Source organism: Girardinichthys multiradiatus, chromosome 20, assembly GCF_021462225.1.
Source record: "Girardinichthys multiradiatus isolate DD_20200921_A chromosome 20, DD_fGirMul_XY1, whole genome shotgun sequence".
NCBI lineage: Eukaryota > Metazoa > Chordata > Actinopteri > Cyprinodontiformes > Goodeidae > Girardinichthys > Girardinichthys multiradiatus.
The window spans coordinates 34,083,539-34,097,776 of record NC_061812.1 but is presented as its reverse complement, the minus strand read 5'-3'; the positions used below and the strand labels follow the sequence as shown (position 1 = coordinate 34,097,776).

Genomic DNA, 14,238 nt, shown 5'->3' with positions numbered 1-14,238 from the left:
ATTATTTTAATCCCAATTAAACAATTGTGGCTGTAACATGAGGAGAATGTGGAAATAAAACAAGGAATGTGAATACTTATGGACAGCTCTGTCAGCACAAATCAAAAACAAAGTCATGAAGTGCTTGAGAAAGTATTTTGTGCACTTTATTGAGCATTGCGCCTCTGCAGTATACACATGAACCACCTTGAAACTGTATAAACAGGTTTACAGCATTGTAAAAGATGAAATATTTAATCTGGTTTAATTCTTATTTACAGACAATAACTGTAAGAAGCACAAGGGGAGAAATGCAAGATGGTGTCCTTTTCATAGCAAAGAACCCAATTTACTCTGTATTGCACATACTTTATTGTTAACAGTTTAGTGAACAGTAATCAAGGTAAAACTCTTTAAACAACGGGCCCACATACTCACTCACAGCACAACCTGTTTCATTCAGCTCCGCTCCGCTGGATAACACACATCTTATATAATACTCTAAAGAACAGATTCTAGTCATTAAAATATGTGCTTACCTCATTAAAATATTCATTTTTAGACACTTTTTGCTACATCATATCTCTGCTGGAATGAGCCTGGCCTCTGTCCCTCATCCCTTCCCTTATTTCACGGCCAAGATGAACAAAGCGCTTGTTCAGGTTTCACTTGGGTTTTTTTTTTGCTAACAGACTCTCAGATGTGTGTGAAGGAGAATATTTTGCTGCAGCTGAGGAAAACAATTTGCTAGGATTTGAAGCATTTTGCCTCATGTGGCCAAAATTTTTAAAGACAACCAAAGAACTCTTAATCTAAATGCAACAATCTTTAAATGTGAATACATTTTCCTGTTATGACAAATGCTTTTAGTGTAAGGAATCAAAAAGTAAAGTAGATCCTTCTGACACAAAGAATGGATCTATACAGATTCAACGCTCCTTATGGAGAGCATCAAAGTTTTAGGGATGATAAAACATTTGACAACTTTTCAGCACCCAATGACAAACACAGGACACATTTTGGGGAGAAGAAATGTGAAACAAAAATGAATTAAATTAACAAAAACAGGTTGCTGCTCATGCATATAGGCAAGAGCAGATAATTGCCAAAGACAGCGGTCGTTCAGGAACATCCGTGTGTTATAACCGCAGATGTTATATTAAAAGAAATCCAGAACTTAATCATTTCGAACAACAAGTACAGTCTATGAAAAAGCTTCTGGAGCTAAATTAAACCACGGCAAAACAGAAGGAGGTTGTATGGGAAGAGAGAATGTAAGATGAATTATTGATATTAAAAGAGGATATTGCTCTTGGCATGTCCATATGTAATAAAGATAAATGAAGCAAGTTTATGAAATAAAATATGCAGTCAAGAATTGGGGGGAAAACCAAATACTTATAAAACTAGGAACAATATATTTCGTTCTATGCAAACTCTTTTTGTGTGAAATACTGAAAAATGTCCTCCTCCACCCAAAATCATAGAACTAACCAGTAGGAGGAACAACTAGAGGAGTCACAAAGGACAAGACAAAAAAGGGGAAGAAATGAATGGTAGAAAGCATCGACCCCAAATGGAAGAGGATCATTATTACCCCCAAATCACTGGCTTTACAGCAACAGCCACCCCCACCCCCACAGAGCAACTATGTGGCCAATGGATAACTACCCAGGAAATAGGCCTAACTCTGTCTCGGCACCAGGTGTGGAGAAAAGCATTACTTTATATGCACAAGATAAGGTTTGCTTTGTTTCTTGAAGCCTCTGCCGTGTTCTGGTATTTCACAAGCATCCAAAAGACAGAAAAAACACACCTATTGGCAACCTCTGCCTGTCATCTGTTCTTTGGTGTGTTTTTAAATGCCACATTGTGTTTAACCAGCATTCAAGGCAGACAACTCTATACAAAGGTGGTGGGCAAAAGAAAATGGCTGCAAATGTGTGTGAAATGGAAAACAGAAGAGAAAAAGTGAAACTTTTATGGCAGTGAGTGAATAAGATCTGTTGAGTATAAATAACTGGTTTCCCCAGATAAAATACAGCTAGATATGCTTATTTTGACAAAAAAAACAACACTTTTGGAATATATATTTGTGGTAGTCCAAAATCAAATGAAGCTAATGGCCACCTTTGACTCACACAAAAGGCTTTCAGGTGCTAACGACAGCCCAATCTTCAGTCAAATGGATGGGGGAGGTTTGACAGCAGTCAGGGGACTAGCTATTGACACCCCTGAGCCATATTGCTTGCTGATAGTCACCCACAGCAGGCAAACACAACAGACAAACAAAAGCCAGCCATCAAGAGAAAGCTCTTACTAACACCATTTGACGACTGGTGCTTGTTGGGCTTTTCTAATTCAAAGCAGGAGGCTCAACATTAGGTCACAGTATATGAGAGAGAAGCTTTGCGGCAGACAAATGAAAATGAGCTGCAGTGCGAGCATTTAACCAAGCTATTTGGGACAGGAAAGTAGTTTGTTTTGTCCTTTATTAACATTTGGAAGACATCCAACAACAACGACGGATCTAAGACATGCCGTCGTCGACTGTATGGCTGGGCAGAGACGGCTCACTAGAGGAATTTACAGTGAGAAATGGAGATGTTTTGCTTCATACGTTGTCAAGCTTCAAAGTGAATTTAGGCAAAATATAAATGCCATATTCTACTGACTTTTTCCCATTTTGTCAGGTTACAGAGACAAAATGCACCATATTGTATTGGGGTCTCAGGAAGTAGTGCATAATTGTAAAGTGGAGGGAAAATAATTTTTTTAAATATTTTCTTACGTTACTCTGATACTGATGCCTCAATCAGTAAATAAAATCCTTCTGAGAGTGATTTAATTTCAGTATAAATGCAGCTGGCCTCAGAGGTCTGTCAGAAAACATCAGTGAACAAACCGCATCATAAGCACCAAGGAACACCGCTGACAGGTCAGGAAGAACGCTGTGGATTTTTTTTTCATTCCAGGTGATAACTGAGTGCTGGTTCGACATGTTGCCACTGTTGCCCTCCTGAGGTCGGAAACAATTCTTTTCCATTACATTAACTCTCTGCGTCAGAAAGGGCTGTGTTTTGGTTCTCAACATTGGGCGGTTCTGTTGAAGCTTCCTGCCTTATATCCAAATGTTAAATCTGCACTACATATGTTGCTGTGGCTAAAGTCCAATGCCATCTGTTTTCACAGTCAACTGTTGAGTTCCCCAGCTTCTGAGCTGAATTTAAAACAGTGAACTTATCTTTGGCTTTCACAGTCCTCAAAGACATAAAAAGCAAACACTGAATAAATGATAAAAGAAAAATGACATATATGTTTGCAGAGTAGGAAAGAAAGATGGACAAAGTGAAGATGGATGCATTTTGGATTTTGGTAGTAGAAAACCGCAAAAAAACAAACATGCTCTGCTGTCAACCAGCATGCTCGTCCATCTGCATACCTTCAAAGCTTAGTTATTTGACTTAAAGCACTTAAATGTACATATGCAACAGAAACTACTTTTCCTTCTACAAACAAACATGGACATCCATCCTGAAAGTTGATACCTACATGCCTGGCTTTGTTTAATATGTGCTTTCATTTAAAACCATTAGGAAACTGATGTTTCTGACACAAAAAAAAAAAACACACACACAAAAAAAAAAAAAAATCTGTAGGAACTACATAACTTCACATCTGTCTCTGTGATTCATCAGACCAAAAACATTCAGCACAGCTTGATCTAAACTGATTCTTACCCAGCCCAAACCATCAATTAAAGAAAAACTAAATACAGGGAAGACATATATAGGTGGATGTGTGCAGCTTGTGTGATGACCACAAGGAGGTGCTGTGCAAAGCTACAAATGGCCAGTGATCTGGGAAGAGAGAAAGAGAGTGGGAGACAGAAGCGTTGGTGCTTATCTTCTGTCTGCTTAATAAATCTTATAGCAAAGATATAGGAACTTTTAAAACAGTCTTCATAAAGAGTTTTAACCTATAGTTGTCATAATAATACCTTTATTAACAATTTTTATATCAAGAAAAAGTAACAATTAAATGATAAAGTTGATCAGCTGAGGTCCTCCCTGACAGCCTGAGGAGAGGAATATTCTGCTTCATACATTTATAGTCTGTTGGGTTCACAAATATTTCATTATCAATTTAACCAGGACCAGCCTATGATTATGTTAAAAATATCACAACACCCATTCACTGGCATTGCTCCTCTACAGACCCGTCGTTACTCTCCATAACTCAGCATTGAAACAAAATCCTCCCTGTTTTTTTTCCATTTTTCGTTTCCACAGTCCAACACTTATCTGTTCTGCGATCCGTCTTGCTTGTCGCTTTCGCTCAGAGGCGAGTTTGGGCCTCGGGGACGTAAATTTCAATGCTGTCCGCGCTCTCCGTGGCAGAGTTCTGGCGAAACGATGCAGCCTTCTTGGCAGCCAGCAGGCGTTTGCGAGCCTCTTGTCTCTGCTTTTCTGCTGAGGCTGATGAAGAAGTTGAGAAAGAGTCGGCGCTCTTTTCGCGGCCAAGCGTTGGTCGCATCTTACTTGGCTTCTTCGATGCTGGAAGGGCTGCTTTGTCCTCGTTCTGTAGCGTTGAGGATGGAAATAAAATGACAGAAAGAAAAGAGAGTGTTAAAATAACAAAATGAAATAATTGTCATCTGTTTCCTGTTTTTGGTTCAGACAACTTTGGCAGAAATGCCAAAGCTGTTCTGTTTTTCCCTTTCATCGCCTGAGAGGACATTTAGTGAAAGTAGACGATCAAACAGAAAACAAGGACAGTGTAGAAAGCTGGTTAGAGCAGGTAAACATTGACAAAGACAAATTTCCAACTACTTAAAATGGTAACATGAGTGGATGTGGACAGGGTTTAACTGAAATCATAGAAGGATCACAAGACAGTCAAGACATTTACACTGATATGCAACAGAAAGCGGGTGCTCGTCATTTCCCCCCTTCACCATTTCATACTTTGGGACTTTTGGTCTTTCCATACTAGACTTTTCTCCAACCACTCATCCCCTAGCTTTAGCATTTTAGCATCTTAACCACTAAAGTCTATATCAGGTGTGGCATCAAGAGTTCATTCAACTGGCTTGATATGCTACTGGCACGCAGGGCGTGAATGGATTGCACTTAAAATATATTAGCCTACTGAGTGTTGCATGCAAGCCATGCTTTGTAATTGCAATGACAATTGTAAATCGAAAGAAGGTGCAGTTTTACTGCTTTGACAACTTACTCTTACTTTGAGCCGAGTTCCTATGATGACCTAATCTGCCCAAACATGCACCAAAAAATCTGATAGGATTTAACGGAGAGAGATTAGATTAAACAAGTGATCCAAACGTAACTAAATTTGAGGCCTAACGGTGTTGTTACACTTGTTCCGTGACACTTTTTACTATAGCTGGATTTTTAAAAGTAGAAGGGTATTGAAAAAATCTGCTTTTCCAAAACTTATTTACTTCGGAAAACATTCTGTAAAAAGAAGCTCTCTTAGAGGATGGAATCTCTCTTAAAAGTTGCTCTTAAATTTCATTTTAAATAATGATTTACTAACTCTCAGCCACAAATTCCAACCAGCGCAGCTAATTGTCAGTATTTTCGTTAAAAAAATGTGTCCACCTCCAGATGGTGTGTCTGTTATTACTGCAGGAATTATAATTCTCTTTCAAATCGTTCCAGGCCGCAAAGAAGTCATAGAACTCCACCAATAAATTGTGTTAGAATAAGATTTAGAGTCCTAAACTAAGTCTGTATTTTACTGTATTTTTATATTATATCATTGAGCAGACATTTAAAAAACAATCTTTACAATACTATGTACAATTTTTTGTAACGCCCATTATAAATTTGCTTGTCTGTGTGAGACAGATTGAGGTGGTGTGTTCTGCCTCTCACACCTGCCCTGAAAAGGTGTGTCACCATGGCAACCAGGGGAACTGCATGTTCTTTATAGGTTAAAATGATGTAAAAATAGCCTTTACATTACTTCTTCTTCCCTCAGGGGCCACAGAGCAAATCACCCGCCTTCTTCTAGTCCTATCCTTTGCCTCATCAACTGTTACATGAATCATCTCCATGTTCTCCTTCACTATTTCCACAAATCTTTGGGGTCTTCCGCTTTTCCTCCTGCTTGGCAGCTTCACCTTCAACATTCTCTTTCCAATGTATTTCTTCTCAGAATATGTCCAAACCAATCCTGTCCATCCTGGTCACTCTCAATCAAAACTGCAATATCTTCAATAATGCCTCTTTCAGCTCAGCCTCCTGTCTTTTAGACAGTGCAAATGTCTCTAAACCATATATCATAGCTGATTTCACTAAACCAGTGACTTAAAGGGGATCAAAATAAAACACACATACTACTGAGCATAAAAGTCTCAACCTTTTACAGATTTCCTTACATTTTACTAATGGGCCTAAACGAGGCATGAAAAAAGGTTATTCGATTAGTCTTTCAAATAAAGTCTGTTTTTCATGTTTATTCATTACAAATATAGGTTCGTAATTCCAAATGTACTCCAAACACCAAAACTGATGTAGGTATAAAGCAGTCAACAAATATTTATTATGGTATTGAGGGGCACCACCTGACAGCATCAATATTCAGATATTTTCCCTAGTTTTTGGTAATCTAAACATTTACTTGAAGAAAAAATAATAGATTCTCTCAGCAGGCTGTTTAGTTATTTTGGTTTAATCAGGAGTATTAATTTCTTATATTTTATACTGCTCAAACAGCGATTAGAAACACAAAATAGTGTTCTATTAAATAAAAATTATACAAAGGAATTTGATTCTCTAAATTTTTCATTAATCCAAGTTTTTCAACTGCAAAAGATAAAAAAACTGACATACAGTGGTTAAGAACATGGGTAGGAAATGGTTTGTTGATGGTGCAAAAATGGAAATAAATTGGCACGAAACGCTTACATGTGAGTGCAAAAGAGAGGCACGAATTGCAGAAGGGGGGAAATAATCCGGAGCCACAAAGAGAACTTCACATACAGTTAAATTCATAATCTCAAAGTCTCGGACGCCACAGACAAAAAGAAACAGCAACACAAAGACAAATTCAGCCAGGTTAATGAGCAAAAGCAAGACTGCATTCTGTCACTTTAACCAGTGCATCTTAGGCATGCTCCATTGCAACTCAGACACACAAGTACCCATAGATAAATGATGCATGCATGCTCAAAGTAGGGCTTTACACTTTAAAGACACAGCAGCCCCAAACCCTCTTTGAGATGGCTCTTTTCCCATGCATGCTTAGAGGGATCTCTCGGGCTCCTCTGTGTTGGACAGGGAGGCCTCGTTAAGAGTTCATCCCACGCAGGGACAGGGTTTAAAAAGAGTGGGAGAGAAATGATGGTGGTGGTGGGAGGAGAGAGGCCGGTTTCGGCGGCTTTCCTACCCCAGCCAGCGCACTGGGCAGCATGGGTGGGAAGTACCTTCCGCTCAGGGGACGACTGGGTGGCCGTAGACGGCACGGGCTGCCAGTCATTGGACTTGAGATGGTAGAGCTCATCAAACTTGAGGCTAATGTCTTCGATAGATAGCTGCAGCAGGTCCCAGAAGCCAGCCAGGTCCTGGGCTGTGGGCCGTGGGTTGGCAGTCACATTCTGACCAGAGAAAATTAAACATGGTGAAACTGAAGAACAGCAGAGAGTAGTCCTTCAAAGCAACATCAACTAAACATTTGAGTACATTTTCTTTTTTTCTCGTGGTTTGACTTATTCAACTCATAATTTCATTTTTCATTACTTCTTGTTTTTCTAATGCAAAGCACTTTATGATGAGTTTGCTGTGAATGAAATGTGCTCTATAAATAAAAAGGAACAAAGTGGGTAAGAAGGGTGTAAACAGTATCTCCATGTACTAAAGCAAACTGTATACAGAAATGAAAGTATTGTTTTAACTACTAGAACTGCATTTACTCCATAAATTAATGTTATAAGGTGAAGGATGAGCATATATTACCTAAAAAAAAACCTGAAGTGGACAAAGCCGTGAGTTAAAAGCTGAGATTCAATATGAACTTCTTGAAAAACCAGATTTGATTGGAGAGAAGCAGGCTGCAGTTTCTTGGTTCTGTTATTGAAAGTCACACTATGTGAGAAAACGCTTTAATGTCGAAATTGTTGATGCATTGTTAAAGGTAAGGCAACAAGATGAAATGGATTGCAAAAATTGTGGAATATAGGACATCAGCTGAGAAGTACAGGGAGTGATCTCATCAGCTTTTGGCCTAATCCTAACTACATTTGATCAAAAACATCACGAAACTGGAACTGTTATTTTAATAAAACAGCCCTTGATATGCCTAATGTATTGTGACACATTAATGTTGTTTCTATTTGAAATTAATGGGATGTAGCCATCCTTCAAGGAAATCAATGGTTTTGGATGATTTGAAAGCTATAACAAAAACACTGACTACCGTCACTATGAAGCTTTTGGTAGCATTGAGGATAATTATTATTCTAGGTTTATCAGTTCCAAAAAAGCACTGTTTAAATTACAAATATCGTATTTTTTTATTAAATATAATAAGCAAAAAGCCACACAACTGTGCATTGTATTTTGATTTTGTCCAAGCCCTTTTTTTTCCACCAACATCATATTGTTCTAGCTATAAGCACAGCAATGTGATGCTTAGACTTTATTAGTGTCCACCACCACGGAAGCTGCAGTTTCTATGTTCACCACTAGATGGAGGTGTACAACAACATTTGTTTTTGATAAACTGAATATTTTGCATGTAATAAACACTGAGAACTGACCACGTTTTTGACAGAAAAAAGAGAGAATATTTAGGAATCAATATCAAGTTATAAAATGCAAAACAGCCATACCTTCTGTTCAAAATGGTTTTAATTGAGGTAATAATTTTTTCTGAAAAGCTCGCAAATATGAAGAGATGTCAAAGCAACTACAGTGCCTTGCAGAGTATTCATACCCCTAGAGTTTTCACATGGAAATGCTACACTTTGATGTGCTGTATGTCTAAAGCTGCAATCCTGCACACACACACAGTCAAATTCTGTAGTGCTTTAAACAGACTGGCTTCTATCTGTGTTGACTCCACACAGTTCACTGTTATAATGCTTCAGCACTTCCTGCTCTCATCTCAGGAAAAATCACATTTGAGTGCTGTTCATCACTCCGTATGGTACATATCATGTGCTGGTTGTTGGCTACAATTTGTATAATGGCATTTTCACAAAAAGACGTCATCTGGGTGGAAGGGCTTATTGGCTTAATATAAGCTCCTTGTGTTTTGTGCTGCTGGGTCCTCATGATGGATTCTGCGGATGCTTAATATGCAGCATATCATGGCTGCTTTCAGATCAGTCAGCTTTCAAGCACATGATAGCTTTTTATGCATAGCAAAGCAAGCAGCTCTTACAATGGGAAGCATCAAAAACAGGTAACACTGAGTTTTCTCTTGCCACCAACTGTGCATTTTGAGTTCAAGGTTGATGGGTCAAAGAGTGACAATATACACACCAGGTTTTGTTCACAAAGTCCCCGGAACTGCTGGAACTTTTGGGACATTAGGAGCTGAGCACTTCCAACTGCACTGCGAACTTTCCCCAGCACTACAGTGAGAGGAAAACAAAATTCAACACACATTGTTTTAAAGCTTTTTCAAATGGCTTCTTAGGAATCATCATGTTACTTGTTATGACACAACCACCTGGGAAATAAGGTCATCATTGTTCTTAAAATTCCAGATGTCTGCATTTTCCTGTCTAACAGGATCCACAGTATAGGATGAATAAGATAACGAATGGAAAACTCAATCCTTTTTTTTTAGAAACTTTAGAAAAAACACGACTTGTAGACAGCATTGGCCTTTTTCCAGAGTCAAATTAGGACAACATCTGCCTTGACAAAACTGGGACCCTTCTGATTGGTGGACTTTAAAGTTGTAGGCATGAGACTGCTTTGTGGCGAGATCCCACTGCACATTTACATCAGATTCAATGCAAACTACTTAACCGTCATAGGCCACATGCAAACCCATTCTGAACACAGACCTTTGAAAATGCAAACATCCTCGATCCTCGCTTAAGACAAGCAGGGCCTTATCCGTGTCGAACAAGCCCTCCTGATAACGACAGAGCGCCTGAATCCCTTTCACGTTCTGCATTTTTGGTGTGCTTTGCATGTCTGCTCACTGATGCTGTATGTCTCAGGCTGATGCTAAGGCACTAATCTAATCTCAGGGTTTAATCAGTTCCAGACTAGATTTGTGTAATTCTGGAGATTACAGGCCTGCTTGTGTGCGTTAACCCCAGGTATTACAGCATCATCCCTTCCATGCTGTGTTTGTCCAACAGATTGATTAGAGGGAGTGAGAAATGAGTTATACACTGCAATGCAACATCAGATATGTCTTATCCAAAAGACTTCTTCCGACCTTTTGGATGGGAGTGAAAGGTCTTCACCAAGTCATCCAGCTGCCTTCTATTTGGGAAACAACAGCAACTCACCCAGGAAGTAGTAGGCCTCTTAAAATTACAGAGTTTGGTCAGTGGATGTTGAGGCGAATAGTGCACAGAGGCCACCACCTTTCTGCAGAGCTAACGGCTACACACCTTAAAGACATCACGTGGCCTTCAAATTAGCTAAGGAACAGTTTGTTGAGAGCTTAATGGGGTGGTGAAAAGCATGCAGTCACTGGACTCTAGAGCAGTGGAGACATGTTCTTTTGGGTGACGAATCATAAATCACAGTCTGGTAATGCTAGGGACGAGTATGGGTTTGGCAGCTGCTGGGAGAACTACACTTACGTTACTGCATTGAGTCAACAGTTTTTTTTATAATATAATCATATGTATTCTGTAACTTTTGAGATCATGGTGTAGGGCTGATTTTCAGGACTTGGGCTCAAACCACTACCTCCTGTTAAAGGAACTTAATGCTTCCGATTACCAAGACATTTTGGATAATTTCATGCTCTCAACTTTGTGGGAGCAGTTTGGAGAAAGCTCTTTCCTTTTCCAAAGTGACTGTGCACCAGGGCACAAAATAGGGTCCACTAAAACATTGTTGAGCAAGTTTGGTGTGAAATAATTTGACTGGAGTCCTGACCTCAACCCGACAGAACACGTTTGGGATAAATTAGAGACGAGACTGTGAGAGAGGCCTTCTCACCCTACAAATGCACTTTAGGTAGATTGGCAAAAACCTTAATAAACACACTCCTAAACCTTGGGGAAAGCCTTCCCAGAAGCTCTTATAGCTGCAAAGGGTAAAATTATATTAAACCCAATGGATAAAGAATGGGATGTGACTCAAGTTCATATGTATGTGGCAATGTAGTTTATAATGGAATAAAATGTTGGGCTCCCAGTGGCTTTGTCCTCACTGATACCTGCAAGTTAACCCAGAGACCTGATGTGCAATGAATACCCTGCCAACCTTACCGTCCTCTGAGAGTTGGTTGTCTTTGGTTTCCTGCTCCATCTGTTGGCACCAACCTTCCATGCGTGCAGTCTCAGCATGCAGCAGCTTCAGGAACCAGTGGCCGTCTCTCCTGCACAGCGTACCGCCTCCTCCACTCTCGGAGATGCCTCCGTTGTTACCGTTTCCGCTATCAAGCCAGGGGTCCGGGGGTGGCAGAGATGAGGGGTCCAGTGCTGGATCCAGGCTTTCAGAAAAAGATGAGGAGCTGCTCCGTGTGGTGGAGCGATTGAGGATCTGCCTGGGAGGTGGTGGGGAGGAGTCACCAGTTGGCTCTCCGTTGTCTAAAGAGTATTGTCCAGGAGGGGAGCTCATTGACTGACTGGCACTGTTGACCATGATTTTTTTCTCAAAGTTTTTGGCAATACTGATATGAGATATGGCAGAGATATCCTGTGTGTCTGAGTCTGTTTCTTGTTTTGAGGCCATACTGCTGGAGCGACTGAGTCTGAAACAAAACAAAGTGACAGTGTCACAGTTCAATTCAATTCAGTTTAGAAATTGGCCTTACCAACAGAACAAAAAGCAAGAAACAATATTTTTCTTGCAAAAGCCGTCACATTCCTCAAACGTTTTCACACATTACTACCACAAACGTTTCTGTATTTTATTAGGAGTTTATGTGATAGACCAAGTGTTAGAGTAAGATTGAAGTCTAGACTTTGACTGGGTCAAAAAATCTAATTTAAAATCTGTGGCAAAATAACACATGGATGTTCATAGATGCTCTCCATCCAATCTGACCGAGCCTGGGTTATGCACAGCACACTTTTCATATTTTTATTTGTAAATATTTTTCAGTAGACCTTTACAAATATACAGTACTTTCTGTTGGTTTATCACATAAAATCCCCAAAGAATACATGGCAGGTAAAATTTTTGTAACTTAACTAAATGTGGAAATGTTCAAAGGGAGTGAATACTTTAGCGAAGGACTGTATCTTGGACTAAGAAATAAGAACTCATTCTAGAATCTCCCTTGCCGGAACAAATAGGAAATGTTTAGTTTAAATGCCTGGTCACTTTGTTGGTTAATAGAGATACAGGAAACATGAAAGCAGAGCACCGAGACCTCCTGTAAGCTTCTCGCCTCAATGGAGTAAATGAATAATGGACTTCATGTGAATTCTGTTTAATTGTCTCCACTTCCTGTTATCATGCAGTTCAGACAAAAGGCTAAACGTATTTTAATACACACAAGAGTAAAAGAACAGCAAACTGAGTCTAAGACGATGTGGAAAACAAATGAACTGCGGCTGAAGGAACTGAGAGTTTATATAAGGGAGCTCAATTTTATTTAGAATCAATAATAAATAGGAGTAAACTTACAAGTGAGAAAAGAAGCAACAGAAAACTGCACTGCATCAGACAGGACATGGGTCTTAACAATAAGCAGAAACACATTCAAAGCCTTCCTCAATGTTAAAATGTAAGTGGTCATTGTAGTTTCTTTGAATTCAGGCACAGAGCTGGGCAGAACAACACTCATTTCAAATGTAGCTTCTGCATATTGATGGTTTCTTTCTGCACATCAAAAAACAGAAATAGTGACTATTTGGAAAGCTATTCTCTTCCAGTGTCTTTGTGTAAATGTTAGAAGCAATTTCAAACACTACGCTGTATAGAAAGAAATGGAAGAAAACATATTACATCCAAAATAAATTATTTTAAAAAAACCATTTTAATAAAATACTTAAATGTGTTTTCCAAGCCTATGTTTCAATGTACAAATGTATGAAGTAACTGAATTTACTAAATGAACATAGTGTATGAAACAAAACTAATCTTTGTACAGCATTTAAACATTCAAACTGCCCTTGAGGAGATCTTTAAATAGTAAATGCTCATATGATGTGCTTCAACACCACAAACACCACACACACAAAGACACCCAGGATGGTTTCACATGTACAAAGGTCCTATATAGGAGGGGGGGGGGAGGAGACAGTGAGAAGAATGTGTGTGTGGCTATAATATAAATTCCTCACGTTGTTAAAAGGACAGGAAGAGGACTTACTGCCACCCGTCCTCCACCTGTACTCCTATTGACTGAAATTTGGCCAGAGGCGGGGTCTCCTCTCTCGGAACTTCCTGAATGCAGTCGACCTTAAAAGAAATAAACAGAAAACCAAAGCAAGAGGAAAACGATGCTGGGTTAGAAATATGGCCATGCATATTTATATCAGTGAAACTATGAAAAGTCTTTAAATTTCCAAAAAAAAAAAAACAAAACAAGAGAAAAACCATCCCAGCAGATACAAAGATAGTAGGGATCCAAAGTAGTGGATTGGCAAGTTGTTTTTAATTGATTGGTATTGAAGTCTCTGACTAAAGTCAAACCCATGATACCTGGTATTGGTTCACTGTCTGCAGTTTTATGAATGAGCAACAATAGTTACTCAACAAAACCTGCGTCATGAGCAGTTATTTTGTTGATATAATTAATCTGTGTTTTCCCTAATCAATGAAATATATGTTGTCACCCATTAAGATGATGCTGACTTTGAAAGATTGATTTGGCTAATGCAGTGTCCCGTCTGTGTCATGTGACCTGCTGGGTGCCCTGTATTCAGACAACTGTTTATGTTAGGGATAGCTGCACAGAGCGGCCAAAATACCAGTTATTAAATCAATGATGTTAAAAGCAAAGCATTAGGTTTATGAAGTAAGAGAAAAACTTTTTAGGCAAGTTTGCCAGCACTCTATTGACTGGACCTCCAGTGAACATTCTTACAAGCTCAATTATTGACAAACCGAATAACAAAATGCAACTGGCCATATCAAG

The 14,238-nt window shown here is 39.2% G+C and overlaps 1 protein-coding gene across 5 annotated transcripts in view; it reads right to left on the bottom strand.

Annotated features, from left to right (window-relative positions):
- Positions 1-121: 121 nt before the first annotated feature.
- dlgap4b (discs, large (Drosophila) homolog-associated protein 4b) overlaps positions 122-14,238 on the bottom strand; it is a 172,030-nt gene continuing 157,913 nt past the window's right edge. For all 5 annotated transcript variants that reach the window (XM_047347281.1, XM_047347282.1, XM_047347285.1 and 2 more), the window contains 5 exons: positions 13,471-13,559; positions 11,417-11,901; positions 9,492-9,583; positions 7,433-7,603; positions 122-4,560 (listed from right to left, as the gene is read on the bottom strand). In XM_047347281.1, coding sequence (XP_047203237.1) covers positions 4,318-4,560; positions 7,433-7,603; positions 9,492-9,583; positions 11,417-11,901; positions 13,471-13,559 — 1,080 coding nt within the window. In that variant the 3' untranslated portion in view covers positions 122-4,317. The remainder of the gene's footprint in view (positions 4,561-7,432; positions 7,604-9,491; positions 9,584-11,416; positions 11,902-13,470; positions 13,560-14,238) is intronic.